The 27499-nt window shown below is 42.1% G+C and overlaps 1 protein-coding gene across 3 annotated transcripts in view; it reads left to right on the top strand.

Moving 5' to 3' along the window:
• LOC144693355 (spectrin beta chain, non-erythrocytic 1-like) overlaps positions 1–27499 on the top strand; it is a 559404-nt gene that overhangs the window by 340565 nt on the left and 191340 nt on the right. For all 3 annotated transcript variants that reach the window (XM_078563183.1, XM_078563184.1, XM_078563185.1), the window contains exon 2: positions 7906–8103. In XM_078563183.1, coding sequence (XP_078419309.1) covers positions 7953–8103 — 151 coding nt within the window. In that variant the 5' untranslated portion in view covers positions 7906–7952. The remainder of the gene's footprint in view (positions 1–7905; positions 8104–27499) is intronic.

The raw sequence follows: 27499 nt of genomic DNA, 5'->3' as shown, positions 1-27499 counted from the left end.
GCATCCAAAGTCCTGCCACATTGTTAAGCGCACATCTTGTCGTTGTATTATTTAACATTTGAAGCAAACTTGCCCTTTTATTGTTGATATTTTGTTGATGGCTGTCCAGCAGAATACACAAAACAATCCAGTGAGAAAATACCTCCACAACTTGCATTAACAGTAAAGTCAGCAATATTTCCATTCCTTTATTAAAAGTACTATTGGCCTCTTTGTTTTAGTTATCAGTCCAAAACCATTCTGAGGGGTGATTTTCCACCACTAACTGGCATCATGTTCTCTCTCCTCTGAGTTCGCTGCCCTCTTATCCTCCCCAAATCTCTTCCTCCATGTAAACTCCCTAACCCATATTCATGGCCACCCTCTTGACCTTGCCATCTCATGTGGTCTTGTTAGCCCCATTGTATCACTATTCATCTCTGATCACTTCTTTGTGTCACTCTTCGCCCGCCCTCTCTCTTCTTTGTCCCAATCCTACCTCCTTCTGTATTCATCCCTGGGGAAAAACTATCCCAATTCACTTACAGCTGCACTTTCAAAATCCCAACTAATCAGCCTTTAGTGCTCTCTTCGCCACAACGTTCTTGCAGTTACTGAATTATTCAAGTGCACCCTCACCTACTTCCCAGTAAAACCATTACTCTCCCTGATCCTCGCTGTTCCCCCAGTACGTCCCTTATCTCCACTCTCTTAAGTCCAAGGATGCCAACTTGAAAGGATATGATAGACGGCTGGTTTAGCCTTCCACTGCCAGATCTGGCTGGACTACTTAAAACTCTATTGGGTCCTGCTTTTGCCTGCTAGAGCTGTTCACTATCCCAGGATCATCTTGGAATGCATAGATAAGCCCCAGCTTAATTTCTCTCATGCAAACTATCTTTTTAAAATCCTCTCCCCTATTCCCTCCATCCTGTCCTCCAACAACTGTGAGTAGCTCATGTACTTCTTTTTCATCAAGACTGAGATGATCGATCAGCTGTTTCTACTGGGACCCTCCCTTCCACTAACCCACCGGGCCAAACTTCCTTTAATTCTGCCCGCTGCCCTAACCCTGAATTCACATCTTTCTCTGGTTTCATTCCTGTCTCCCCCATGCCCTCTCTGGGCTCCATGAGACCCACCTCCTGTCTCCTCAGTGGCTTTGGACTGATAACTAAAACTAAACTGCTGATCACCCAACTTCCCCTCCTGACTCCCATGTTAGCTGATATTGTAAATGGTTCCCTCTCCTCAGGTGTTTATCTTTTTTTAAAATCTGCCATTATCGCCCCTTGACTCCACTGTCCTTGCAAACTACCATCTCATCTCCAACCTCTCTTTCCTCTCCAGATTTCTTGAATGCTCTGAAGAAGAGTCACACGGACTCGAAACGTTAACGCTGTTTCTTTCTCCACAGATGCTGCCAGACCTGCTGAGTTTTTCCAACATTTCCTGTTTTCATTTTTTGAATGTGTTGTTGCCTCCCAAACCTGTTTCCATCTTTCTTGAATCCATCCAATCAGGTTTCTGCCTCTTCCACAGTACCGACACTGCGGTACTCTGTGACTGTGACAAAGGTAACCCTTCCCTCCTCGTTCTGCCGCATTTGACATGGTTGACCACACCATCCTCCTTTATCGCCTCTCCACTGCCATCCATCTGGTTGGGCTGCTCTCACCTGGTTCCATTCTTACCTAGCCAGAGAATCAGTTGCAATTTTTTCTCTTCCTTCTCTCATGCTGTCACCTCTGGTGCCCCCTCCCCCTCCCATCCCCAAAGGATCCATCATTGATCCCCTCCTAGTTCTCATCTGTATGCTGCCCCTCGGCGATATCGTCTGAAGGCACAGAATTAGTTTTCACATGCACATTGATGACACCCAGCTCTACCTCACCACCACCTCTCTTGACTCCTCCACTGTTACTAAATTATGAGAAACAAAGACCTCACACTGTACATTTTCATAAAATATATATTGCCCTCATTGATAGTTCTAAAATTTTAAAAACTGAACAAAGATCCTTAAAATGGCTGACCCTATGTCTATCGGTGACCCCTGAACTAAAGGAGCCACGTTGCAGTTTCAGGGAAACTCACACCTTGTTATTCCTGTGGAGCTAATAACGACCACCTGCGGATTGCACAGTCCAACTTCAAAGGAAGCTACACAAATGCCATTTGATAAGCCAGGCTGGCCGACGGAGAAGGAACGTCTACTAAGGCAATGGCCTCTCAAACATTCCTTTTAACCCATAATGGCTGAAATGTTATCAGCCTGGAACACAAAGCAAATTTCCAGACTCTGGATAAACATCCTTTGTGGAAGACATTGTGGGGAGGTAAAGTCACATGACCTGGGCCTCTGGCTTGTTAAACAAGTAATACTGCCTTGCTGAGCTGAAGAGTTCAGTCTGCTGTTTAAAATCTGACTAGCAGGCTACACTAAAAGAGCTCTGGCCCAGGTTGGACACTTGGCCCCATCTATCCTGCCTCTGCTGGAAGTCTGTACCAACGCCTACAAGACTGGATTCATCTCCACATACCTATCTCATCATGTGAAGTCAACACTTCTGGAAAAGTGAATAATCCAGCATCGGTTTTCAACCCACCGACCTCCATAAAGAAATCCCTAATTGGACTTTGATTCTGGAACCCCATGTGAAACAATATTTCTTTTCTCTGTGGTCTCTGTACTGTAAACCTTTGTTTTCTCTATCCCTCTTTACTATCTGAATACGAGGGGTTTGTTGCAAACCCTCTTTCACGTTTTGAGTGTGTGCAAATAAACTGACCCTTTGAGTTCATCCTACCTCAAGTTTTCGGTGGGGTAATTAATAAAAAATTGGATCACACCAAAACCGAGGGGTTGGGAAATATACCACCACTTATAAAAAGGGAAACAAATCAAGAACACTTTTCTGTTTATGGACGGGTGGTGAGAGGAGAAATTGGTGCTGCTTAAATTAAACCCCATGTCTGTAACAAAATTATCAGGCTGCTTATCTGACACCCAGTACTGGATAAGCAGAGATTTCCTTCAATGAAAGATTAGGAAGGCTGAAGCCATTGTTTCCAGTCCCCGCTCCAAATTCTGTTCCAAATTCTATTAATTCCAGCCCTCTCTCTGGCATCGGTCTGAGGTTAAGCCAGTTGTTCACAAACGTGGCGTGACATTTGTTTCCAAGCTGAGTTTCTGACCTCATATTCATGCCATCATTATTTCCAATGTTATGATCAGCCCCATGGAGATCAACAATCCAAAAGAGCTGAATTTACCGAACAACCCCCAATGCAAAAACCAATGGACGAGATTTCACTTATTTAACTTTTAGTTTATCAATCAAACCAAAACCAACATAAATTAAACATGATTTTACAGGCAAATTCCGGTCAATATAAATTGCAAATTACAATAAGGATACAGCAAAAATAGATCTCCCAGTTTTATGAGGTGATTCACTCAGCGTGTATGGCATCAATTTCAGCTGCAAAGTCCTTCAAAGCTCTGAACTTCCTCGAGTGAAATTCCAGCTTTTCTTCGAGGATTTAGCCACTGATCCTTCTCCGACAGCAGCTCGCAAACATCCAAGTTCCAATGGTCTTCAGCAAAATGGCGCACTTCTGCAGAATCTCCTCACCTTTGTTCATGATGGCCTGGAGTCACTAGAATTACCTTTATCTGGACCCTCAGCAGCACCCCATGGCACTGGTTAGCTGGCTCTGGTCAATCAGTTCTTTTAAACTAACTGAAGCAGCAACATTAGAAGCATTATTTTTCCTTATCTCTGCTCCCAGATCCAGCCTTCCTGTTCACTTTTCTTTTAGCTGAAGCACAACCTCTTCTCCCTCCAGCAGGATTTGGTCAAATGGGCCAGTTTTCGCACTGCCCCACGGGTCGTGTGGGCCTGTTCTGCATCCCATAATCTGGGTCACATGTTTGCTCCTGATTGCCCAAACACAAGGCCCATGCCTTGGGAAATCACCTCTAACTGCTGCTCGGAAAGTGCCGTTGAGCCTTAGGACAGGAGTCAGTATAGGTGGCCGACTGCTGCCTCTGGCTGAGTTACAGCTGCTGCCCCCTTCTCATGCATATGTATCCTTGTCACCTCCAGCTGATTGTCCTGCCTGACTCCACCATACCACCTCGATAATGCCGCCTGACTTCATCCCTGTCTCAGCTCACCTACTGCTGAAACTCTCAATTATGCCTTTGTTATCTCTAGACTTGACTAATCCAATACACTCCCAGTTGGACTCCCATATTCTACCCTCTGTAAACTTGAGGTCCCCAAAACTCTGCGGCCTGTGTCTTAACTTGCAGCAAGTCCCATTCTCCGATCACCCCTGTGCTCACTATCCACATTGGCTCCTGGCCAAGCAACGTCTTGGTTTTAAGATTTTAATCCTAGTCTTCAAATCCATTCATGGCCTTGCCCCTCCCTAATCTCCTCCATGATATCTGTGCTTCTCTATTTCTGGCCTCATATGCACGCCTAATCTGATTTGATCCGCTATTGGTGGCCGTGCCTTTGGTTGCCTAGGTCCCATGCTTTGGAATTCCCTGTCTACATGTCTCTGCTTCTCTACCTCGCTTTCCTCCTTAAAGATACTCCTTAAAACCTATCTCTTTCACCAAGCTTTGGGTCATCTGACCTAATATCTCCTTATGTGACTCAGTGTCATAATTTGTTTTCTCATGCTCCTGTGAAGTACCTTGGGATGTTTCATTGCATTAAAAGTGCTTTATAGATCTAAGTTGTTGTTGTAAGGTATATTACTGGAGCTGCTAAAATTTTGCATTAGAATGTAGTTAAACCACCAGTAAAACTAGCTGCAATATTTTAAGACATCCAGTGTTCCAGTGTCAAGATTTCTGCACCCTTGAATTTCCTTTCTGATATTTTTGCATACGCACTGGGGGAAGTTTAGAAATGGTAATGCAATTGCAGAAAAAAATACTGAAAAGGTTAGATTCGGTGTTTATATTTTTTCCGTTTTCTTCTTTTCTCTTTGCGTTTCTTTGCTTCTTTTCTATTGCTGTTTTATTCTCCTCTGCACTTCTGATGTGTCAATCTCTGCCCATAGTCTCACTGCTCAGCGTGGTTCAGAAGCTAATTCGATGCAAATGTGAACTTTCCTTTTCCCAGTTAAAGGCTGGAGACGGTGGCCAAGTGGTAATGTTACTGGACTAGTAATCCAGAGGCCCAGGTTATTCTCTGGGATGTGGGTTCAAATCCCACCATAGCAGCTGGCAGAATTAAATTTGATTAATATAAAACCTGGAATTGAAAGCTAGTAACAGTGAACATAAAACTATCAATTCATTGGTATAAAAACATATCTGTTTCATTGATGCCCTTTCCTCCTTCAGGTACCAAGCCCTAAGAAGGTATTGGTGACCATGGACTTTCATTGGTTTGGTCCACAATTATGCTTGGCAAAATACTGCAGTGGTTTGCCATTGCCATCTGCAGTCTGGCTGATCAGGAAACTCACCTGCCATCAGGTGTATTGGAAGGATTTACAGGCTGATAATCAACCTGTTTGGCATTATGAACACAGCTTTCGTGGCCATCAAGCCCTGAAATGGGACTTGAAGCTGGACTTCTAGCCCAGAGGTTGGGATTGTGCCACAAGACCTTCCCTTTAGGGAAGGGAATCTTCCTTACCTGGTCTGGCCTCATGTGACTCCAGATTTATGCCCTTTGAAATGACCTAGTAAGCCATTCAGTTCACGGGTGATTAGGGATGGGCAAAAAATACTGTCCTTGCCTGCGACGCCCACACCTGGAAACATGGGTTCAAATCCCACAGCAGTTGGTGGAATTTGAATTCAGTTAACAAATCTGGAATATAAAGTTAGTCTCAGTAATGGTGACCATGAAACTACCATCCATTATCATAAAAACCCATCTGGTTCACTAATGTCCATTAAGGAAGGCAATTTGCTATCCTTACCTGATCTGGCCTACATGTGACTCCAGACCCACAGCAATGTGGTTGACTCTTACCTGCCCTCTGAAATGACCTAGCAAGCCACTCAGTTTAAGGGCAATTCGAGATGGGCAACAAATGCTGGCCTTGCCAGCGACGCTTACATCCCAAGAAAGAACAAAGGGAAAAAAAAAACATTGTGAGGGATCACTAGCAAGAGGGCATCGTGCAACATGTGCTGTGTGTAAAGGGGCACCTCTTTGTTTCACTGTATTGGAAGGAGCGCACATTTCTTGCATCAGCTGCGTCAAGTTTTCAAACAGACTGTTTCTAAACTTTCAAGAAAGAATTCAGGGAATCCAATGTTCAGCCCAATAAAATATAGGAATTGCTGTTTCGATGGAACACTGCATGATACTAATAGACACAGCATTAATGTCATATTTTCAATCAGGAGTGTAATTTTACTTTATTTTTCTTCTGTGATTTCCTCTTCCATAGCTTCCCTATCTATAGTCCCTCCACTTTCTGAAGTTGGCAAGATAAGGTGACTTTCTAAGTCTGTCATTTAAAGGCAGACAAGGATGCATCCTTTGATTGCTCCTGCCAACACCAGACCCTTAAACCCTGGTGGTTAAAACATGAACATTCCTGCGCCACCTTTTAAAACAGTAACTTTATTATTACTGTAATGATAAATGTATCTTTAAATAGCCGTTTGGCAGTACAGAACTTGAGTATTGCTGAAAAAATTGAGCTTTTTGGAGCTTTTCACCTTCCACTCATCAGGACAATCGCAAGAATACTAATGTAAGGGGAAGCAACGCCATTAACTGGTGTTGCAGTCACCATTAACTGGTGCATTCCCCATGGCAACAACTCTACCAATCAGAGTCCATTTGCCAACCAATCAGCACGCTCTTCTCATGCAGTATAAAGCTGTTTCTTCCCCTGACATTGGTGTTCTTGCGATTCTCCTGATGGTTGCAAGACAAAAAGACTTTTTTCAGCAAAACACAAATGCATCTTTACAGCTGTATTCAAGCTGAGCACTTGACAACTTTAACGTCCAACATTTGGTTGAAAGAATGAGGGTAAATTTGAACTACTAAACTCAAAGATTACACGTTGGACATCCCGCGGAAAAATACCTCAATATTATTTTACCTGACCCCCACCCCCGGTACATTAACAGCCCATATCTTTTTGTCTTTAATTGCTGCGTCTACTTCTGGTGCAAAATGTAAGCTGGCGATTGATGAAATGCCGGAGTTGCTTCTTTCAGCCTTGAAAGTGTATAGTCTAGTAATGTGTCTAAATGTCGTATCAGGGGACGATCATGTGCAAACTAGTACAACAAGCCCTTTGAGCGTCCGTGACCAGCACAGCCAGCGTTGCAGACAATCGGAATGCATGTGTGCTCTGTGTTTATTTTGATGCACAAATGCGGAACTGAGTCACCCCAGCAGCTCCAAGATATCATTCATAGATGTGAACCAATTATACTCGCTCAAGTCTTAAGCCCCCCAAAGGAATTTTATCAGAAAATAAATCCCCAGATATAATTTGGCTCGGACAACCGAACAATGAACACAGCTTTTGTTCACTTGCTTGGTTTAGTATTTGACCTGCCTTATACTTGTGTAAGTAACAGTTTGTCCATGATGTATGGTCTCTGTTGAACGCTGAGCAATGATGCTGTGTGCAGTGGGCTAGATAGCACTTTCTAGCTGGTTTGCACATGCAAGACCTCCATCTACTGGACAGTGTGTGCTGTGAAATTTTAAGAGATGCTTGCACCATTCTTGCTGCATTATTATCACAGCAGCCGAATGCCTCCAGTGAAGAGAAATGTACCATCCGTTCCCCCAGCCACCTAAAGTTGCAGTGACTGAAATGTAGACCGTAACGCACTGGGATCTTCCTGTTGTCAGGTCGCCTTTTTTTTTCCTTTGTTGCTGCATGGGGTTAAAGTGCTGTTTCTCCCTACAGGCGGGCCTTATGAGAGAGAGGGGGAGACCGGCTGCAGGACCAGCACAATGACATCGGCCACAGATTTTGATAACGTGGAGATCCAGCAGCAGTACAGCCACATCAACGCTCGCTGGGAACTCTCGGATGAAGGTGAACTGGACAACGACAACAGCTCAGCCAGGTTGTTCGAGCGCTCCAGGATCAAAGCCCTTGCAGGTAAAGCTGCCCAACTCCAGATCCTTTCCTGAGAATTTGGTTGGCTATTTGCTCATGCTTTCCGCTGCTCTGGTTTGATCATGTCTCATTGCCCGTGAGCATGTGCACCTTCAACCCATTGCCTTCGTGGAGATAAATTCTTTCATTAAATACAGCAGCAGTTTAAAAGCTCTGAGAACGGGCAGGATAAGATTTGCTTGCAGTTGGGACGAGCACCCTGAAAGTAAATCTCGAAGACTGTGGTTTTCAGTGTTTTATTTCTGACAGGAAGTTTTTGCAGGTGGCAAACTAAGCATGTACCTGTCATCCTCAAAGGCGTTTATTTTCAAAGATGTATTGTCCATCATGTTTTCCTGTCTGTGTATGTAATTGTAACTGAAAATAGCCCCACTATCTCACCCACCGGAATATGGGTTGGCCAACTTTATGTTCACACAAAAAGAATTCCGATATATAAATTCCACATGCTTGAAAACAATGTCAGCACTTGAAAGCATCTTAAAGTAATGGCGCTTTAGTGCCTTCTGCTCCAAGGACCAGTTTATTCATGCAAGCCATACATGTAGACAATGCACGGTTTGGAGGGATGTCAGCTCATGTGCAGCACTGTATCGGCAACAGTGCGGCCTGTCGCTCGTGCAACTTGTTTCCCCACATCGCACTGTGTAAATGGGTTTTTAAAAGGCACTTTGACCCCCATTCCAAAGTGTTTGGCAAACCTCAGTGATGTTTGCACTTGGTAACCGGCTTTGGGGTCACCGATGCAAACAGCAAAGGTACAGCCAAGTATTTAAAAGCTCCAGTGCCTGCCAATCAGATATTTCACCTGGTCAGTTGTAATTTGCTACTTTAATTTAAAGAAAAAAAGAGAAAGCAAACCATTGATTTCCTGCTGCATTTCTGACCTGAGGTAACTTGACTTCTCCCCAAGGACGGCAGCCAAGCAGTTGTCAATGTAGAAAAATGCCCAGCGGCAATTAGTTTATAATCTATCATTTAGATCATTTTCCAGGGAAGGGGAAGTACTGGGTAAGCAGAATTCGGATGCCAGACAAACCCCCCCATGGGACACCAGCTTATTTTTTTAAGCAGAAGGTAAGGCAAATGGTTAAAATCACCCAGCAAAAAAAATCGCATTTCAAATACTTAAACTTTCCTCACAGTCAGTGTACAAGCTTCAAGATTGGATTTTTGTAATAACTTGTTCCTGACTGTTCCAGAAACTGAATTTCATTTGAAAACTCTCCAATACTGCCCAGTATAGTGATGCTACATCTTCAAGGTTATCGTCAAAGCAGAGCTTAAAAGATTTATTGTTGTGATAAATTAAGTTGTCAAGTCCTGTTGTGGACTTGGGTACTTTATTGTGTGACACTTGCACCTGGAAACGTCTTGATACTTAGCAAGATTTTTTTTCCTATGTTTTCCTCCAATTTACTAGTTGTCTTCTCCCCTGGAGAAGTGGCATCTTTGCTGGGCTGCAAGTGTCCTCCAGTACTTCATCCAGATGGTCATCGTATGCGTGGATCTCAGCATGGGGTTGTTAAGCTCGCTGTTCAACTACAGGAAACATCACAGCTCAGTCCAATCCTGTCCTTGTCCAGTGCTCTCAGATGCACTCTTGAAGCCGTGGTGGCTGGAAAGCTATTGGAAGCAGGCAGTGTAGCCAGTTTTCCCCTTGCTTCTCCCAGGCCACTGGGGTGAATTGTCTCAACCCAACAGTTGTCCTAGCTGACATCAAGTAGCAGCACAGATCAATGATTGAACCTGGGTGTTTCTTAATCTATATAGCTGTACTATCCTCTGACTTAACCAGGCAGCCATTGGGAGAGCAACATTACAAATACATCCAACTTGATTTTTTCTCCACATCTTTTCACATTTACTTGGTGTGATTTTTATTTTTTTACACATACAGCTAAAGATGGGGGTAATTTTACCCTAACCAGATTGTGTGACCCAAATTGCAATTTTATTAGACGGAGCATATGGATACGTGCTTGTTCTAGTTGTTTTTATTTATTCTTGGGATATGGGCTTCGCTGACCGGGCCAGCATTTATTGCCCATCCCTGGTTGCCCTTGAGAAGGTGGTGGTGAGCTGCCTTCTTGAACCGCTGCAGTCCTTGTGGTGTAGGTACACCCACAGTGCTGTTAGGAAGGGAGTTCCAGGATTTTGACCCAGCGACAGTGAAGGAACGGTGATATATTTCCAAGTCAGGGTGGTGAGTGACTTGGAGGGGAACTTCCAGGTGGTGGCGTTCCCATCTATCTGCTGCCCTTGTCCTTCTAGATGGTAGTGGTCGAGGGTTTGGAAGATGCTGCCGAAGGAGCCTTGGTGAATTCCTGCAGTGCCAGGTATTGAGCAGCCTTAAGATTTTTAAAAAAAGGTTTTTATGCAGTCAGCAGGAGCAGGCCAGCTGTCCTGTTTGCTTTTAAAATAATCGAAGGAGTGAGGGAAAACCATAAGGACAGTATGTGTACTGCCATCTTCTTTTATGGAATCATGTTACAATTCAGGACAGTTCATTCACGTAAAAGAGCTAGTAATATTCCTATGCAAAATACAACGCTGGAACAAGATTTCAATTATTAATAGTTGCTTGGTCATACAGATCTTGAGTATTTCTGAAAAAAAAGACAAGCTGTCAAAGCTTTTTGCCTTGCACTCACCAGGTCAAATGCAAGAACGCCAAATCTAAAAGGGTGCAACAGTTTATATTGCATGAGAAAAGGGTGCTGATTGGTTGGCAGGTTGACTCTGGTTGGTCAAGGCATTGCTGTGGAATACACCAGGGAACTATTGTCCCCTTTTGTTTAATTCAGAAAAGGTGCAATGCCTGGACATGCTCCTTTTGCCTGTAGAGGACAGGTCCCTCCGTCTGAATATATGTAGCTTTCAGCAAGCAGAAGTGAGCCATATTGTGAGCCATTGTCTTAAATTGATTCTTCGTGTAATTCCTAGCATAATCGGGATTGTTCAGCAAGTGCTGTCCAATCGTGGAATCGCATCTAACATTAGACATTATATACCGAGTTTTGCAAGCACTGGCTGGCTGTGTACAGTCAGTGCCAACCAATCAGCTCCCTTTTCTTATGCAGTATAAATTGCTGTTCCCTTTGAAATTTGGCATTCCTGCATCTGTCCTGATGAGTGCAAGACAGAAAGCTTCGACAGCATGTCTCTTTTTCAGCAATTTCAACTATCCTACAGCCACTTGTCCCTGAAAGAGCTCTTGTAAAATACCCCATGGTAATTATATAAAAGCTGGACAGAATGTAGCAAATGATGGCTGATTTTAACCTCAATCCTCAGCATTGCTGCCTATGATTTTCAAGTCATTGAGAATCTAGCTATTTCCCCAATTTGTTTTGAGTTTAGATAACTAATACTCTACAGTAATTTGACCCTACTTTGTTTTACTTGTAGGCAGCCCCACTAGTGAAACTGGTCATTCCTGACGTAGAAATCAAATGGTGGCAAACTAAACATATGCCATACTGGTTTGTGTTATTCATCTGTGAAAAACCAAAGCACTGTAACTATCCCATGGAATTATCCTTTGCCAAGAGAAAGACATATTATTAGTAAATTTCCTCAAGTTAGGTCCTTATTTTTAAATTTTTTTATAACCAATAAGCGGCAATTGCCTACGTAGTTTTGAGTTGCTGCAATTAGATCCCATGCCAATGATAATGTTGCATCACCTCAGATGGAGTGATTACAGTCTCCATTGTAAATGTGTATAAAGAGATCTGTATTCGAAGAAGTTGACAGAAGTGTAGCTAGATGTATGTTATTCAGCATGGAGCATTGTTCACTCCCTTCCAGTGGATAGGTTCTTTAAGACCTTTCTGAATGGGACACTTGACCAGTTTTCCCAAAATCCCTCTTGGCATAACCTGTTGGGTGAGACCGCGCACAGCTTTTTCCAGACCCTGAGAATGCACTCCCTGGTTTCTTGTCAAGAAATAACTTTCTTGTGGCCTGGTTCTGAGAGTTAGTTCCCTTTAGAATTTGTGAATTGAGACCAGCAGTCTGGCGCGAGTTGCCCGGTGTAGCTAGGTAATTGCTTGTGATTCTGGTAACAATTCTGAGTTCTTGTAGCTTTACAGCTCTATGGAGTTTGATAAAAAAAGGAGATGTGATGGCTAGATTAGGTAGAACAAGTAAGTGTGTTTAAACAGGGAGATAAATCACATGTGTAAAATGCAACATAAACTTTCAGGAGACCCTCACTTCTTCTGGCAAGTCAGCTGCCTGCCAACTCTCCAGTGAAGCACGGATTGAATTTCACGCACTTGCGGGACCATAGCGTAAAGAAAGAAAAACTTGCATTTATACAACGCCTTTCATGACAATCGGACATTCCAAAGTGCTTTGCAGCCAATTAAGTGCTGTACTGTCACTCTGTAATGTCTTTGGCAGCACATTTCCTCCCCATTAGTGATTCTGATGGGTTCTTACAGCAATCCAGTAGTCGCGTGATTACTATTAATGAGAGTAGCATTTATATTCCAGATTTATTAACTAACTGAATTTTAAACTTCCCAGCTGCCATGATGGGATTTGAATTCGTTCTCCTAGCATTCGCCCTGGCTTCTAGATCACTCATCCAGTGACATCACCGGTATGCTACCATATCCTAATTGCCCTTCCACCTGCGTTGAAGGGTTCCACCCCACAGCGAGTCAAGAAATGGTGAAACTCACCCACAGATAACAGGGTAATTTTGAATTTCAGTGGCACTTTAACATGGCAGTGCTAAGCCGATCAGATTGTTTGGACTGACGTGCTTCTTTCCGACAGCTTTGTCCTTGAATCACCCCAAAACGACCTCCACTGCACAACAATGGCTGCAGCATTTAGCTGTAACTCTTTCGAGTTATCAACAGATCGCATGTAACTCTTTCGAGTACATTCACAGTTCTTGGTTTTCCAGGAGTGGGACATGAACCCACAACCCTCTGATTCAAAGGCGAGGGTGCTATGAACTGAGCCACAGCTGACACCTCAGCATTTAGCTGTAGGCATCTGGTATTTGAGTGCAACTTAAGCGCTGGTTCATGATGGAGGCTGTTTAATCTCAGTATCAGTCCTGTCTAATTATACCAATAACTTGTTGGTTCAGAGTTGTTTGAACCAGGTGACACTTTAATCAAGGTGACCCAAAACTCAACTTCTACTACTTCAGAGCTCTTTAACAAAAGCCAATGAAGCATATCCTCCTTTGAACAAATGCAATTTCCCTCCACACAAAACTAAATTGCCATCATCAAAAATTGTTGTTATCTCTTTTGTCTGTTTAGCTCTGTTTCCAAAACTGTCATTTGCAATAAGTGACTCCAAATAGACCATTTTTTAAATGACAGCAGAGTAAAGCCAGGCAATATTGATCTCCTTTTCTTAAGGATTGGGGAACTAGAATGCAGCAGTGGGATTTAAGTTAAATGCTATGTCGAATTGATGTGATGAAATCCTGAAGGTGCTATGTAAAATGGGTTTAGGTAGTACTTTCTGGGTATGGACCTGCAGTACAAAACCACCTCTAATTTAGTATTAATTGGACGTTTTGTTCAGAGAGGCTGCAGAAAAGTTGATTTGGGAAGGAGAAAAAGATATCACGTAGAGTAGTGAGAGATTTTCTTCTGAGGCTGTGTTTTTGAGGCATGTTGGTCAGTAAGAGGATGTTTAAAATGGGAAGACTTCTATTCTCCAGCACGAACCTCACATTGAACATAAAAATGTAAAAGCAAATAGGATTAGCAAGGTCTGAGGCATTTGCTTTTCAACCTTACATTGTTAATAGGGTTTTAATGGCACAGATGGGAATGTGAATGCAAACTTAATGTAGGACCAAACACAATTGATTTGAAAGGAAATTGCACTGCAGAAATGAATGGAGAACAACTGATTTGCTGAACACAATTGTAATGTTTATATGTCTTCCACAATCTTTTGCCGCTTTTGTAAATAGTTGCAGTTTGAATGGTGGTTGTGCCTGAATTAAACTTTTGCCTCAAAACATAAAATGTCACTTTAGAAGCCTGTGCTTATTATCTGACTACTGACTATATTACCTTAAATATGCTATTTAAGGTAATGGAAATTAAATTAGAGAAGAAAGCAAATGGAGTTTAATATTTCATTATTGCTGAGCACTCTAATGTTCATGAATGGTTTTCAAACCGTTAGCCACAGCGTCTCTGAGGCAACCTTAATAATTTTGCAAAAGTTCTTCTGTAATGAGTGTAAGTGTTTTTCCGCAACTTTTAACTTGGAAGGTCTACCGAACAATTACAGACCTTCCCATTGATCTCTGGTCCATGCTAAAGGGACATTATTGTTATGTCAGTCAGGTAACTGAGGAGATTATGAGTTGGGAGTTTATTTGCGAACTTAAACTTAATTCTGAGTTTGCAAAACTTAGGTGCTGTTAACAATTTTGCTAACTATTAAAACCGACAAAGAGGATGACAATGAGTGAATTCTGTATTCCCATATAGAAATGGGAATTATTATTCATTTCTTGAAGAGCTAAAAAATCAAAAGCTAATAAAAAAAAGTTGAAAACTTGTGCCTTTAGCTCAATTGATTTACATTGGTAGAAAACTCATGAAAATGATTACTGAAAATGGTAGAAATACACATCAGGTTACCAAGTTTTGAGTATTTATCCTTCATTGCATTGAAGGCTACCAATACTTTATTAAGGCTATGTTCCCAAATCGCCTGACTTTTCTCTTTACATGTGCTGACTGACTTGTATATCCCTGTATATATTCAATATCCAACATTTTCTGATTTTATTTGAGATTTCCTACATTTGCAGCTTGTTTTCCCGTCATTTATCTAAGATGATTATTGACAGAAATTGGAATGAAAAGGAGATTTAGGTTGAAGAAAGTAATAATCTTATTAATGACTGATTCTCTCTTCTGCAGAAGTGCATATCTTGTATTTTTGCAAACTAGACAAAGAGTATTATGGAATTTTTATCAATATGAGCCCCAGATGGTAACAATATGCACATGTTGATGGTCCTTGCTCTAATTGGTGTATAAGTTCAGGAGGAGAAGACATTTTTGGATTCTTTTCTTTTGGGGGATTCGTGAGTAGCCTTGAAGCCCCGCTCTTTTAGAATGATTGGTCAACACAGCTATAGGAAGAATTAGGAATGAAACCCATCAGATACAATAGGTATATAACTCCATCTTCATTTATATACTCAAAGGTTCTTATAAACACAAGACTTTCCAGATTTAAAACGTTGATATGAAAAATCAGATCAAGTTAGGGTCAATGAGTGAACTACATACAGATGAGGAAGCAAAGTTGAAAAAATAAGTTTATTTACATATTTGACTTTGGAAATATTTCCTAAATGATGAACATTTAAGTTAGTCTGGTGCCTGGGCAAGCCTTGTTGACATTCGGCTAAAGCAAAACCTCTTACCTTATAGTTTGCAAATGTCAGCCATAAGGGAAAAGTCCTTCTAATGAGGGTTATCTTGTAAAAAGATATAAAGACAGCCTTTCTGATCAGCAGGGCTCAACCCCAGATCTTGACGCTGAGATAATAGACAATGTTTTATAATGTATACAAAGCTGAAGGTTTCAATAAGTGACATTGGAAAGAAAGTCTTCCCATTTTGAAGAGTAAATAAATTATCGATGGTTCAAATTGTCTGAGCCATTTTTCTTTACCTTGGGATGGAAGAGATAGTATTTTTTTTAGCCATGATAGCAGACCATAGTTTCCTTTTAAAAGTTGAAAGTACTCAGCACAGAACAGAGGAGTGCTTTGCAGCTATAGGTTAACAACCAGAAGTGCCACCTCCTGAAGTCCCCAGCAGATGCCAGTCATCAGCCAATTTGATTCACTCCGTGATAAAGAAACGGTTGAGTGCACTGGATATAGCAAAGGTTATGGGGCTTGACAATATGCTGGCAGAGTGCCCCTAGTCACGCTCTTCCAGTACAGCTACATTGCTGGCATTTACCAGGCACTATGGAAAATTGCCCAGGTATGTCCTGTCCACAAAAAACAGGACAAATCCAATTTGCTAATTACCGTCCCATCAGTCTCCTGTCAAATATCAGCAAAGTGACGGAAGGTGTAATTGACAGTGCTATCAAAAAGCACTTACTCAACAATAACATGCTTGCTGCTCAGCTTGAGTTTGACCAGGGCTGCTCAGCTCCTGACCTCATTACAGCCTTGGTTCAAACATGGACAAAAGAGCTGAACTCAAAAGGTGAGGGGAGAGTGACTGCCCTTGACATTAAGGCAGCATTTGATCTACTGTGGCATCAAGGAGCCCTGGAAAAATTTAAGTCAATAAGAATCAGGGGGAAAGCTCTCCACTGGTTAGAATCATACTTTGCATAAAGGAAGTTGCTTGTGGTTGCTGGAGGCCACATATCTCAGCCCCAGCACATCTCAAAGAGTTCTTCTGGGTAGTGTCCTTGGGCCAAACATTTCAGATGCTGAATCAATGACCTTACCTCCATCATAAGGTCAGAAGTGGGGATGTTCACTGATGATTTCACAGTGTTTAGTACCATTTGCAGCGCCTGAGACACAAGCATTCCATGCCCATATGCAGCAAGCCTTAACAATATTCATATTCGGGCTGTTAAGTGGTAAGTAACATTTGTGCCACACAGGTGCCAGGCAATGACCATCACCAACACAACAGAATCTAACCATCTTTCCTTGACGTTCAAAGGCACTACCATCGCTGAAACCTCAATATCCTGGGGTTACCATTGACCAGAAACTTAACTGGACCAGCTGTATAAATACTGTGGCTACAAGAGCAGATATGAGGCTGGGAATTCTACAGGGCCAGCTTAACAATGTCATTCTAATAGAGTGTGTTGCAAATTCTTCATTCCAGTTGCAGTCATACAACAAGCCAAATCTGAAACCTCCTCCTCCTTTCTGAATGTGTTGATTATAGCGTCAAGGTTATCCCTTCTGTGACCCTTTTACAATCATCCTTCCTTCCTGGCTCATCAATTAATGTGCAAGGACTTGCCCACCAGGCATGCACATCAGCCAATTGCAGGCATGCTGGTCACAGTTCCTCATCCGCAGTGAGCAAGAATATGCTGGGCAGCATGCCCATAATTTCCCGAGGTGCATCACTGGCGGCAGGGCTTCCTACTGGTAGCATGTATTCAAAACCTGACTAAGTAATGCAACAAGCAAAATCCAGTGCTGAACTGAGGACATTAATAAAAATTGAACCCAGTTAAGGTTATGCTACTGTAGATTATACCATTTTGTGAATCATGTTAATGCTATAACAAACAAGTTTAATTATCATGCTGAGAGTCAAATTATCTTTGTATGTTTAGAGTGCGGTTAGGAAAGCAACTCTGGATCAGCATTCATTTCTTCCTAATATTGATAAGCCCAGAGCTAACTGCTTTTCAACCAATGCTACACTTAACTCAGGATAATTTTGTATTAAATCATATTATTCAGATTTAATTAAGCCAAGATAATATAAGGGAGCTAAATATATCCTAAGTTTAATTTAAATATGCACTAATCGCTCCTAAGGCAGTGTAGGAGGATCCACTTTTGGATATGTTCATATGGCAATTTTGACATTGCTGCAAAGTGGTTTCCACTGATGTTGTAGTACACCTGTCTTCCAGTATGACTCCAGAGGGAAGTGGTGTGAGATCCCTCGGGAGGAGGCAGTTTCGCATGGGTTGGCTTTGATACCACATGGGGCGTATTGCTAATCGGATGCCGTCTCTGCTTTCCAAATTGTTCATTGTACCACCTGGACAATACTACAGATCACGCGGAGATTGGTTGAACAGATTGAGATTACCAGTGCTCCCATTAATGTTCCCAAGGGAATGGAGTTCTGCATATGCCTATGAGCTGTCTCCTAAACTTGACACGTTTAATTATAGCCAGGAAATATAAACAAGCTATACCGTAGGCTGTAAATGATGACTGTGGCTAGGGATGAATTTGATAGTTACAGTGAGACTGTGCTGAGACGATGGTTAGCGCAGATGCTGGTGTGTGACTTTTGATGTATGGGATATGCCAATGAAACAGAGATTTCTTGAAGTACCTGCATGTTGCAGAACGACAATTTGCTGAATGATTTAGATCAAGTTTGCAGGCCCCGTCCCCAAACTCTCCCTCCGTGACTCAGCACCCAGCATTTAAACTATTTTAAGTTAGAACAGAAAATGCTGAAAATACTCAGCATGCTAGGCACCATCTATGGAGAGAGGATTAGAGAACGTGGGCCAGAATTTCGCCATTGAGGTGGGAAGCTCGAGTTGGGAAATCTCACGACTTGGCAGACTGGTCTCCGTGGAAATTATCTCCGCACGCCCGATTTTTGCTCCGAAGGGCAGTGGTGGGGGGAGTGGGGTGATTAAGTTTGGGCATGTCTCCTCCGTTTGGAGGTAGGCACGGAGGTGGGTGAGTGCCAAGGCAGGCAGGTTAGAAGGTGTATTTTAGTTTTCTGAGACTTCGGCCCTGTTGTACAAAAGGGTGTTAGGCCCTCTAGCTCTCAACAGCACCTCCCCCACCCTCCCCCTCTCATACCCTTCCATCTACTCCCCCCTCCCCCCACCCCCGGTGCCCCCCATACCTCACGTGCCACCTCCATAGCCACTCACCCAGTATGCACTATGGAAGGACCTTAGGAACCATGTGGAGATGAAAAAAAACTTCTGACAATTTAAGAAAGCTCCCTCTCATTCACATTCGATACTGAAAAAAAACTCTCCTTCATGGAACTCGTTCAAAACTTTTAAATCCCCTTAAATAGTCAATCTGTTGTAAAAAGAAATAAACGATCTTCTATTCACTAACCATATCAAAGGCAGTTAATCTTTTAATAGTCTCTTAAACTGTCAATCAAACTTTGAGCTTAGCCATGCCCCCGCCTCCAATTGAGATAAAAGGTTTTGGAGCTTTTGAAGTGCAGCCAAACATTCACAGTGCACTCAGATGTAATAACAGCCCTTGGGAAATGTCAACAAGGAAGTCTATTGAAACCGCAGGAACAGATGGCTAATGTTTGTTTTCTAAGCTACTCTAGATGGCCTGTCAATCGGTGCACTCCAGCAGCAGGTGTCTTTCTCACTCTAACTGACAACTGTAGCCTTTTTTCATTTTTAAAGGGCTGGAGATTTAAATAACTTCAGATCATAACACTTAAACAGATCTTATCCACTCGTCAGGTGCATTTACGCCTCCTCCTTAAATTCATGACTCCCACACTGTAAAGCCCATGGAACATTTAAAAATGGTCTCTGTTTGAACTCAGCATGAATCTCAAATGGCCCTGCTGCGGTCGGGCTTCCCGACTGTGTGATTCATGCACCGCCCCCAGTTCCCTGCTGGCACAAACAGAATTTGCTGGAAATGGGGGGTGGGACCTCTGCAACCAGGTCCCACCCAGAATTTTTAAAGGCCTGTGGTGTCGAAGTGACTCCAAAAAATCTGGCCCCATGTTTCAGATTGCTGCCCTTTTGTCAGAACTGGAAGACGTTGGAGATTTTACTGTTTTTAAAGAAATACAGGGCCAGGGAAAGAAGGTGGGGTGGGGGGATGGTGGTGGAGATTGGACGGAGGGAGGAAATAACTAAAGGGACATTCTATGATTGGGTGGAGGACAGGAGACAGGAACAAGTACATGATAGAAGAGATGATGGGGCAAGGCAAAAGGTGAGGGTAATGGGGCAGGGAAACAAACAAATAATAGCTCTAGAGGAACTATAAATGGCAATATCAGCATTAACAGGATCCACGCCAGTTGGTGAACTCTCTCTTTGCTGAGAGAGTTTATTGACGTTGTCCAATGTCAACACTCCTCACCTTCACCCAGTGTCCCAGCTATGCCCTACATATAATGTGTTCAAATACTCATCACTGTTTTCCTTAACAATGTAATTAACATTAAAAAAACCTTCACAATGTAATTGACATTGACAAACCTTAACAATGTAATCGATAAGACATTGACAACAGGACAAATACCAGCAGCTGTTGTTCATAAAGATGGGACCAGTGGTCCTGATCTGAAACCACAGAGCTGCCCTTTTGTTCTTTTCTTCCCCCCACCCCCCTCCCAACCTTTTCCCTGCCTATGTTTCATACTTCATAAGTGTCACATCTCCAACTTCTTCCAGTTCTGCCAAAAGGCCATTGATTTTTCAGAACATATACTTCCTAATTGCTGCGCTAATTGATGGTGATAATATAACCTGTCCAAAAATTCTCAGTCACAGCTCCTGTTATTAAATGAGTTGTGCTTTTTCATTACATGCCTTTGGGACAGGTTCCTGTAGTGAACCAAGGAGAATTAATGCAGGCACTAGTATAAGTGAGTGATTTCTTATCTTGAGAGAATTCAATACATAATATTTAAATTAACATTTTTAGCTAAGATGTTCAAAGCCCATCAGAAATTCCTTGGTGATTTAAAAATATCAGCACTCCAATTTAATTGGTTGCCGATAGGATCTTTTGTAAAATACTGCTGTAATTACTGATTATACATCAGCATATGGACCTCAATTATTTGTTTGAACAACAGGTGTCATATAAAAAATCATAGTTGATCATGATTTCCTGCAGCAGGACATCTGCTGTTAGTTAGACTTGTCTCTGCACCCTTCAACTCAAAGTGTTTCCTTTTCCCCACAAAGTTGCTGAAAGTGCGCGTTGATGATGGCATGGTGACGAAAATAAGTGGTTGAATTTTTGGGGTCCTCGAGTCGGGAGCAGAGCTAGAGGCCCCCCCCACCTCCCAAAAATACTAGCGCTGGATGGTGTGTCAGTTTCAGGGCGGTAATCATCACCAAAGTAGGGGGAGCATGGGACAGGAACTCAGCTCTCCTCTGAACTGATGTCAATTAAAACTCTTCAAAAGCTCATTAAGAGCTTGTTAGGGGTTTAGCTTTAATTTTTTAAAGGGGACTGACAGGTTACCCGCATTTTTAGAAACTGGCCAGCTGAAGGGAGCCGGGAAAAGTTTGGGTAGCCAGCCATGGCTGCCCGGGGGCATCACCCTTGCCACATAAGAGGGCCAGCAGGGCAAAGGGGGACTGGGCACTTGGTAAGTGTCAAGGGTCGTTGTTCTCACCTCATCTTTGGAATTCAGCTCTTTTGTCCATGGACCAAGGCTGCAATGATGTCAAGAGCTGAGTGAGCAGGTTATTGTTGAGTAAGTGCGCTCGATAGCACTGTGAACAACACTTTCCATTACTTTGCTGATGACTTGGGAGTAGACTAATGGGGTGTTAACTGGCTGGATTTGATTTGTCCTGCTTTATGTGGACTGGAGATAACCTGGCAATTTTCTACATTGTCGAATAGATGCCAATGTTGTAGCTGAACTGGAACAGCATGGCTGGAGGTGCAGCTAATTCTGGAGCACAAGGCTTTAGTACTACTTGTAGAGATGTTGTCGGGGTCCATCGTTTTTGCTGTATCCAGCACCTTCAGCCATTTCTTGAAATCATGTGGGATGAATCAGATTGACTGAACATGCAGTAATGCAGTGACTTATATCACCGTCATCCTATTTGTTGAGACCTGAATATGAATACATTTCCAGTTAGGTAATTGATCATTTGCTTCCTCCCACACTTACAAATAGGCTCTTAAATGCAATGAATTCTGAAGTAGACATGAGTCTATGGGGAAAAAACTGACGATTATTTGGCGTTCATTCAGAAATGTATTTTAGAGAGGGAATAGTGACTGATGAGCATTGAAGGGAAAATGCCTCCTTAAAGCAGAAAATTGTGTCACTTTCAAGTGAAGGTTTGGCATCCATGGCCTTGATCTTTAACAAAGGCAAATTACCTGCAGAACCTAAGCTTACTCCCCTGCATGAGTACCAGTGCACCTTGACCTTTTAAGATCCTTTTCACTGAAATCCATGATGGTGTTCTTATACAGATCATTCCATTTCTCTGTTGTCTGTTATTTAGTGCAATGCTGGTGTTTAATAGTACGATGAAAAATCTACCAATTCATTGCATTGTAAGAAGTTGTTGGATCTTCACTGTAAAAGAAACACATACTTACAATGCATAGACATGAGAAATATAGCACCACACAGAACGGCAGGAACATGAGAAACAGGAGCAGGCCATATGGCCCATCGAGCCTGTTCCGACATTCAGTAAAATCATGGCTGAACTTTGCCATCCCATCGCCATACCCCTTGATAACCTTAGTGTGCAAAAAAATCTATCCATCTTGGTTTTGAATATACCTATTGACTGAGCATCCACGGCCCTGTGGCATAGATAGTTCCAAATAGTTACAATCCTCTGAGTAAAGAGGTTTCTACTCACCTTGGTACTAAATAGCCAACCTCTTATCTTGAGCCCTGGTTCTAGCCTCTCCAGCCAGGGAAAAAAGTCTCCCAGCATCTCACAATATATAGATATTTGAGAGAAAAAGGATCAGGCCAATTGGAATCTATGCTGGGGAAAGAAAGAAAGGAATTGTGTGTATGTGTGTGTGAGAGAAAGTACAATGTGGGGTTAAACTTGAACAGTTTTCATACAAATTAGAATGCATTAATCTTGCAATCTTGCTCACTGTAATCGCATTGTTACTAATGTTCATTGTGCTTCAGTGGAGAAGTTTGTGTCAAAATCCAAGTGATTAGAGTTTCACTTTGCGGCAAAGACCACTGTTTAATAGATAAAAGTCTCTTCCCGACAATGCATACAACTCTTGTTGACCCGTGACTCTCCTATTGGATCATTTCCAACCTATGACAAATGGATCACAAAATATCACATCAAGCAAAGAGTTGAGATTAAACATTAACCAAGCACTGTAACCTATTTGTCATCTTGTTCGGGGCAGTTTGGATTTGAAACTTTCAATCGCATAACTAGATTTTAGTTCAGGGTTTCTGATAGGAGATTGAAATTCAAACTCTGCAATTGGCGGCATGTTTGATTATTTAGAGTTGTAGCAGAACTTACAAAGACTAATCAGTGCAAAGTCAGTAGCTGCAGTCGGTACAATTCTTTATCTTGCTAGACTTGTATTTGGGAAGAGTAGCTTCATGCTTACCCTATTAGCTCAGATCATGAATCTTTCCTCAAATGAAATATGAAGAAGTGTGAGGTATGAATTTGAGATTAAAAGACCTATTTTTTTTTTAGCTGGAGGCAATGTTTCAGTTGGTGCGATTTTTCCGGTTGAATAATGTCCCAGATGACCTGTTTCTGGTGCTGTTGGTTGAGGGAGGTTTTGAACTTTGGAATTGCCAGTTTTCCAAACCCAGATTTGTAAACATTTAATGGCTAAAGGTTGCAGGCCTTACTCCTGTGCAGATTTATTTACTGCTTTATCTTGGAGGAAGATTAGTAATGTTGAGATGTTGAAGTTTAAAGTGAATGTTGAGACAACGAATGGCCCACCTGCGTTCTTGTCTTCTGTGTGCAAATGAGCATGTATCACGTAGGCTTTGTGACAACTTTCCTTTGTGGTTTGCCTTTATGGATGCTTTGTGTACAGCCTCAATCCAGGTGTAAGAGGTTGTGTGAAATTGGTGACCTTCATGCATGTACTGTCTATTTTGTGGGTAAATGTTGAGTAACTTTTAGTTTGGGCAGACTTTCTGATTCTGTCAAACTTTCTCTTTTCTCCCCAACCTCTTTGGAATGTTGGATACTGCATTAAGTCTGTCCTGGCATCTCCTCTTAATTCTAGTTGGTTCTCCTGTTGGGAAGAAGGGTCGCTTTTTCTGCCAAAGTGGGCAACTCGCTTTTCACCCACTTCATGCAGCAACAGCTGCTCAGTTGCATCGGAGAATTTAAGGACTTTGTTGGTGCCTTAAGCCGTTTTACCACCTTCCTTCTTCTATATTACCTTGTAGTCCTCTTTAATGCACTGCTTCTGGTTGTAAATGAATGGAGCCTGTGCAGCATTCCCAAGCCCTGCACTTGCTGAGCGTTTCGTTGAAGGCTAATTCTGGCTGCAAGCTCATTGAGCACAGAATGAGGCTGATTCCAAAAAAAAAATCAGGCAGTGGCAGCCATTTGCAAGCTGTGCAAGTACAAAGATTACAGTGACCCAGGTTCACCTTCTCAGTGTTTGTACTGGAGAATATGCCTTTAGCAGCAACAATTCATCACTATTTCATTTCCAGAGTTTCAAGCTAAACTCTATAGTGGAAATTAAGAAAGGGCTTGCTGATAAACACAATTTTAAAAACACCTTGAGTGACATTCCACTAAATTTTCTTCAAAATAAAGAACAAAATTGAATTTTAGTTTTGCTCTTAGGTGCAACAACATTCTGATTACACAAGGTGTGTAAACATAAATCCGGTTTTCAATAATTACTCCATGTCACCTACTAATTGGCTTTCATTCCTCAGATTTTGTTGCCATAGTGAGAGCACTCCTCTGCATGTGGTTGCCGTGTTCAAAGTTCAATTAACTTGGCAAAACCTACTTCCTCTCTATCAACTTTTCTTTCAGTTGCCAACATCTAGTAACCTCTTTGGCTTTCAGATAACTTGTGGAGATAATTTTCGTGCTGAATTCCAGATGTACTGATTTGCAAAGAGCAATAAGCACAGTCACAAAATAACAGTTGCTTCTGCAATTTTTTTGTGACAGTTCTTTAGAACTTTGTCCTGCAATTAAGTAGAATTATTTTTAAAACCAAACACAGTAAGTATTATAAGTAGGGCACTTTCATTATTAATAGTCATTTGGTAGTACAGCACTTGAGTATTGCTGAAAAAAGACACATGTTGTCTTTTCATCTTGCACTCTTCAGGACAATTCACAAGAATGCCAAATGTGCAGGGAACAACAATTTATACTTCATGAGAAGAGAGTGCTGATTGTTTGGCAACTGGACTCTGATTGACAGAGGTGTTGCCTTGGGGAATGCACCAGTTTTATTGTTATTTATCATATTGTTATTTAATTATTACTTCTAAAGGTAAGTATTACCTACTCCAGAGTTTCCGAAATTGTTGGCACAATAAGGATATAAGAGTGGGAGGTGCAGCGTATGGAAAGGAAGCATATACTGGTTAAAACTGAATCAGACTTCCTCTTCATTTTCAATGAGCTTGCCAAATTCTAATGCCTGAGACATTTCTAACATTGAAAGGCCATTCTCCGCATATTGTCCAACTTTAGATGCAAATCTCTTTTAATTTATTTTTTGTGCTAAAGGTTTATTAGTGATATGATTCTGTGAGGAGACGGTTAAAATGTGATTCTGGTTAGGAACAATTGATGACCTAAATTTTGGAAGATTTTGCTAATTTTAGTATGGAGAGTTAATTTTAACTTAATGTAGTAGCACATATTTTTGCTCCCAGGCATCCTGATGTTGTGTGTAGCCTTGTTTGATCCCAGAACCAGAAGGCAAGTAGGAGCAGATGAGATGCTATCTGATTGTGTGTTGAACTAAAACATACCGCCGGCGCTGTTGACTGCTTTTATTTGCATTTGTAATAGCAGCTAGGAAAGGGGAAGGTGGTGGTGTATTGTTAATGTCATTGCACTAGTAATTCTGGGACCCAAGCTAATGCTCTGAGGCATGGGTTCAAATCTCACAGCAGCTGGTGAAATTTAAATTCAGCTAATAAATCTGGAATTGAAAGCTAGTTTGAGTAATGGTGACCATGACAACTATCATTGCTTGATTGTTTTGAAAAGCCCATCTGGTTCACTGATGCCCTTTAGGGAAGGAAATCTGCCATCCTTGTGTCTGGAATCACATGTAGGCTAGACCCACAGCAATGTGGTTGGTTCTTAACTGCCCTTTGAAATCACCTGGTAAACCACTTAGTTCAAGAGCAATTAGGGATGGGCAACAAATGTTGGCCTTGTCAATGATTCCCACATCCCATGAAAAGAAGAAAAAAAAATCAAGAATTGCATAAGACTGCAAGATTCATTTCACACCAGTTAGATTTTCCTCCAGCCAGTACTGAAATTTTACATATTTGTACCATTATCATGCCCTTTTGTTGACTGTATTCTCTCGGTCATTCTTGCTTTTGCATGCAACCATGGAATGAGGGATCTAATAATGAACTTGACCATTTTATGTGGAGATGTTTTACTCTGGTCAAAGCTGAGGATGTCAGAGCTGAGAAGTGAAACACGACTATGTTCAGCAGTCCTTTCCAGCACCATAGATGGTAAATTGGAGGTTGCCAAACTGGGATAGGAGGAATTGGGGGTGTGGTGTGAGGATAAAAGACTGGTCAGCAACAAGGGTCAACGATGCAAACTCACATTGTCAGAGGAGTTAGGCATCAATAGTCAGAATTTCTTTAAAATTTAAAGAACCTGGCAAATTTCAGCTTAAAATCGAAAGATCAATTGCACAGGGCAAGCTCAGCACATCACAAATGTTTGAACTCCCACTGATTTCTAGAGGTGGAAGGTGGACCAATCAGAGCTGTTTTTGGCATGCAGTAATCAGTGCCAGAAGCAGTTCTGATTGGCCCAACTTCAACTTGAGCCAGATGTTGACACACAACTGAATGCCACAGGAGGTGTGAGAGTAGCTGCCCTTGACATCAAGGCAACGTTGGACTGAAAATGGAATCAAGGAGTCCAAGCAAAATTGGGGTCAACAATAAAACCCTGGAGTCATTCTGACATTGAGGAAGGTGTTAGTTGTTGTCACAATGCCAGGACATCAATGGAAGAGTTCCTTGGGCACCCATCCTTTGCCAGTTGGATTTTTATGACAATTCAACAGTGACATGGGTCACTTGATTTTAACGGATGTCGTTTTTTTCTCAAACTGCCCGGGTGGAACTTGGACTCAAATTCTCAAACTGCCAGAGCAGAGCAGAATCTCGATCTTTTGACAACTGATCCACCTTAACTGTACTGGCTGTATAAATATTGTGGCCAAGAGAGCAGATGGGAGACTGTGAATTTAGCAGTGAATAACTCACCTCCTGACTCCCCAAAGCCTGTCCACCATCTACAAGGCAGAAGTCAGGAGTGTGATGGAATACTCCCCACTTGCCTGGATGAGTGCGGCTGCATCAGACCTTAAGAAGCTCAACGCAATCCAGGGAAAAGCAGCCTGCATGATCAGCTCCCCATCCATACTGATAAACAGTGGCAGCAGTGTGTACCATCTACAAGATGCACTGCAGCAACTCAACAAGGCTCCTTTGACGGCACCTTCCAAATCCGTGACTTCCACCACCTAGAAGGATAAGGACAGCAGACGCATTGGAACCTCACCACTGCAAGTTCCCCTCCCAGTCACACACCATCCTGACTTGGAAATATATCGCTGTTCCTTCACTGTCGCTAGGTCAAAATCCTGGAACTCCCTCCCTAACAGCTCTGTGGGTGCATCTACACTATG

This window comes from Cetorhinus maximus, chromosome 18 (genome assembly GCF_964194155.1).
Source record: "Cetorhinus maximus chromosome 18, sCetMax3.hap1.1, whole genome shotgun sequence".
Classification (NCBI taxonomy): Eukaryota; Metazoa; Chordata; class Chondrichthyes; order Lamniformes; family Cetorhinidae; genus Cetorhinus; species Cetorhinus maximus.
Note: the sequence above shows the minus strand (reverse complement) of the source record. Positions and strands in the feature narration are given on the sequence as shown.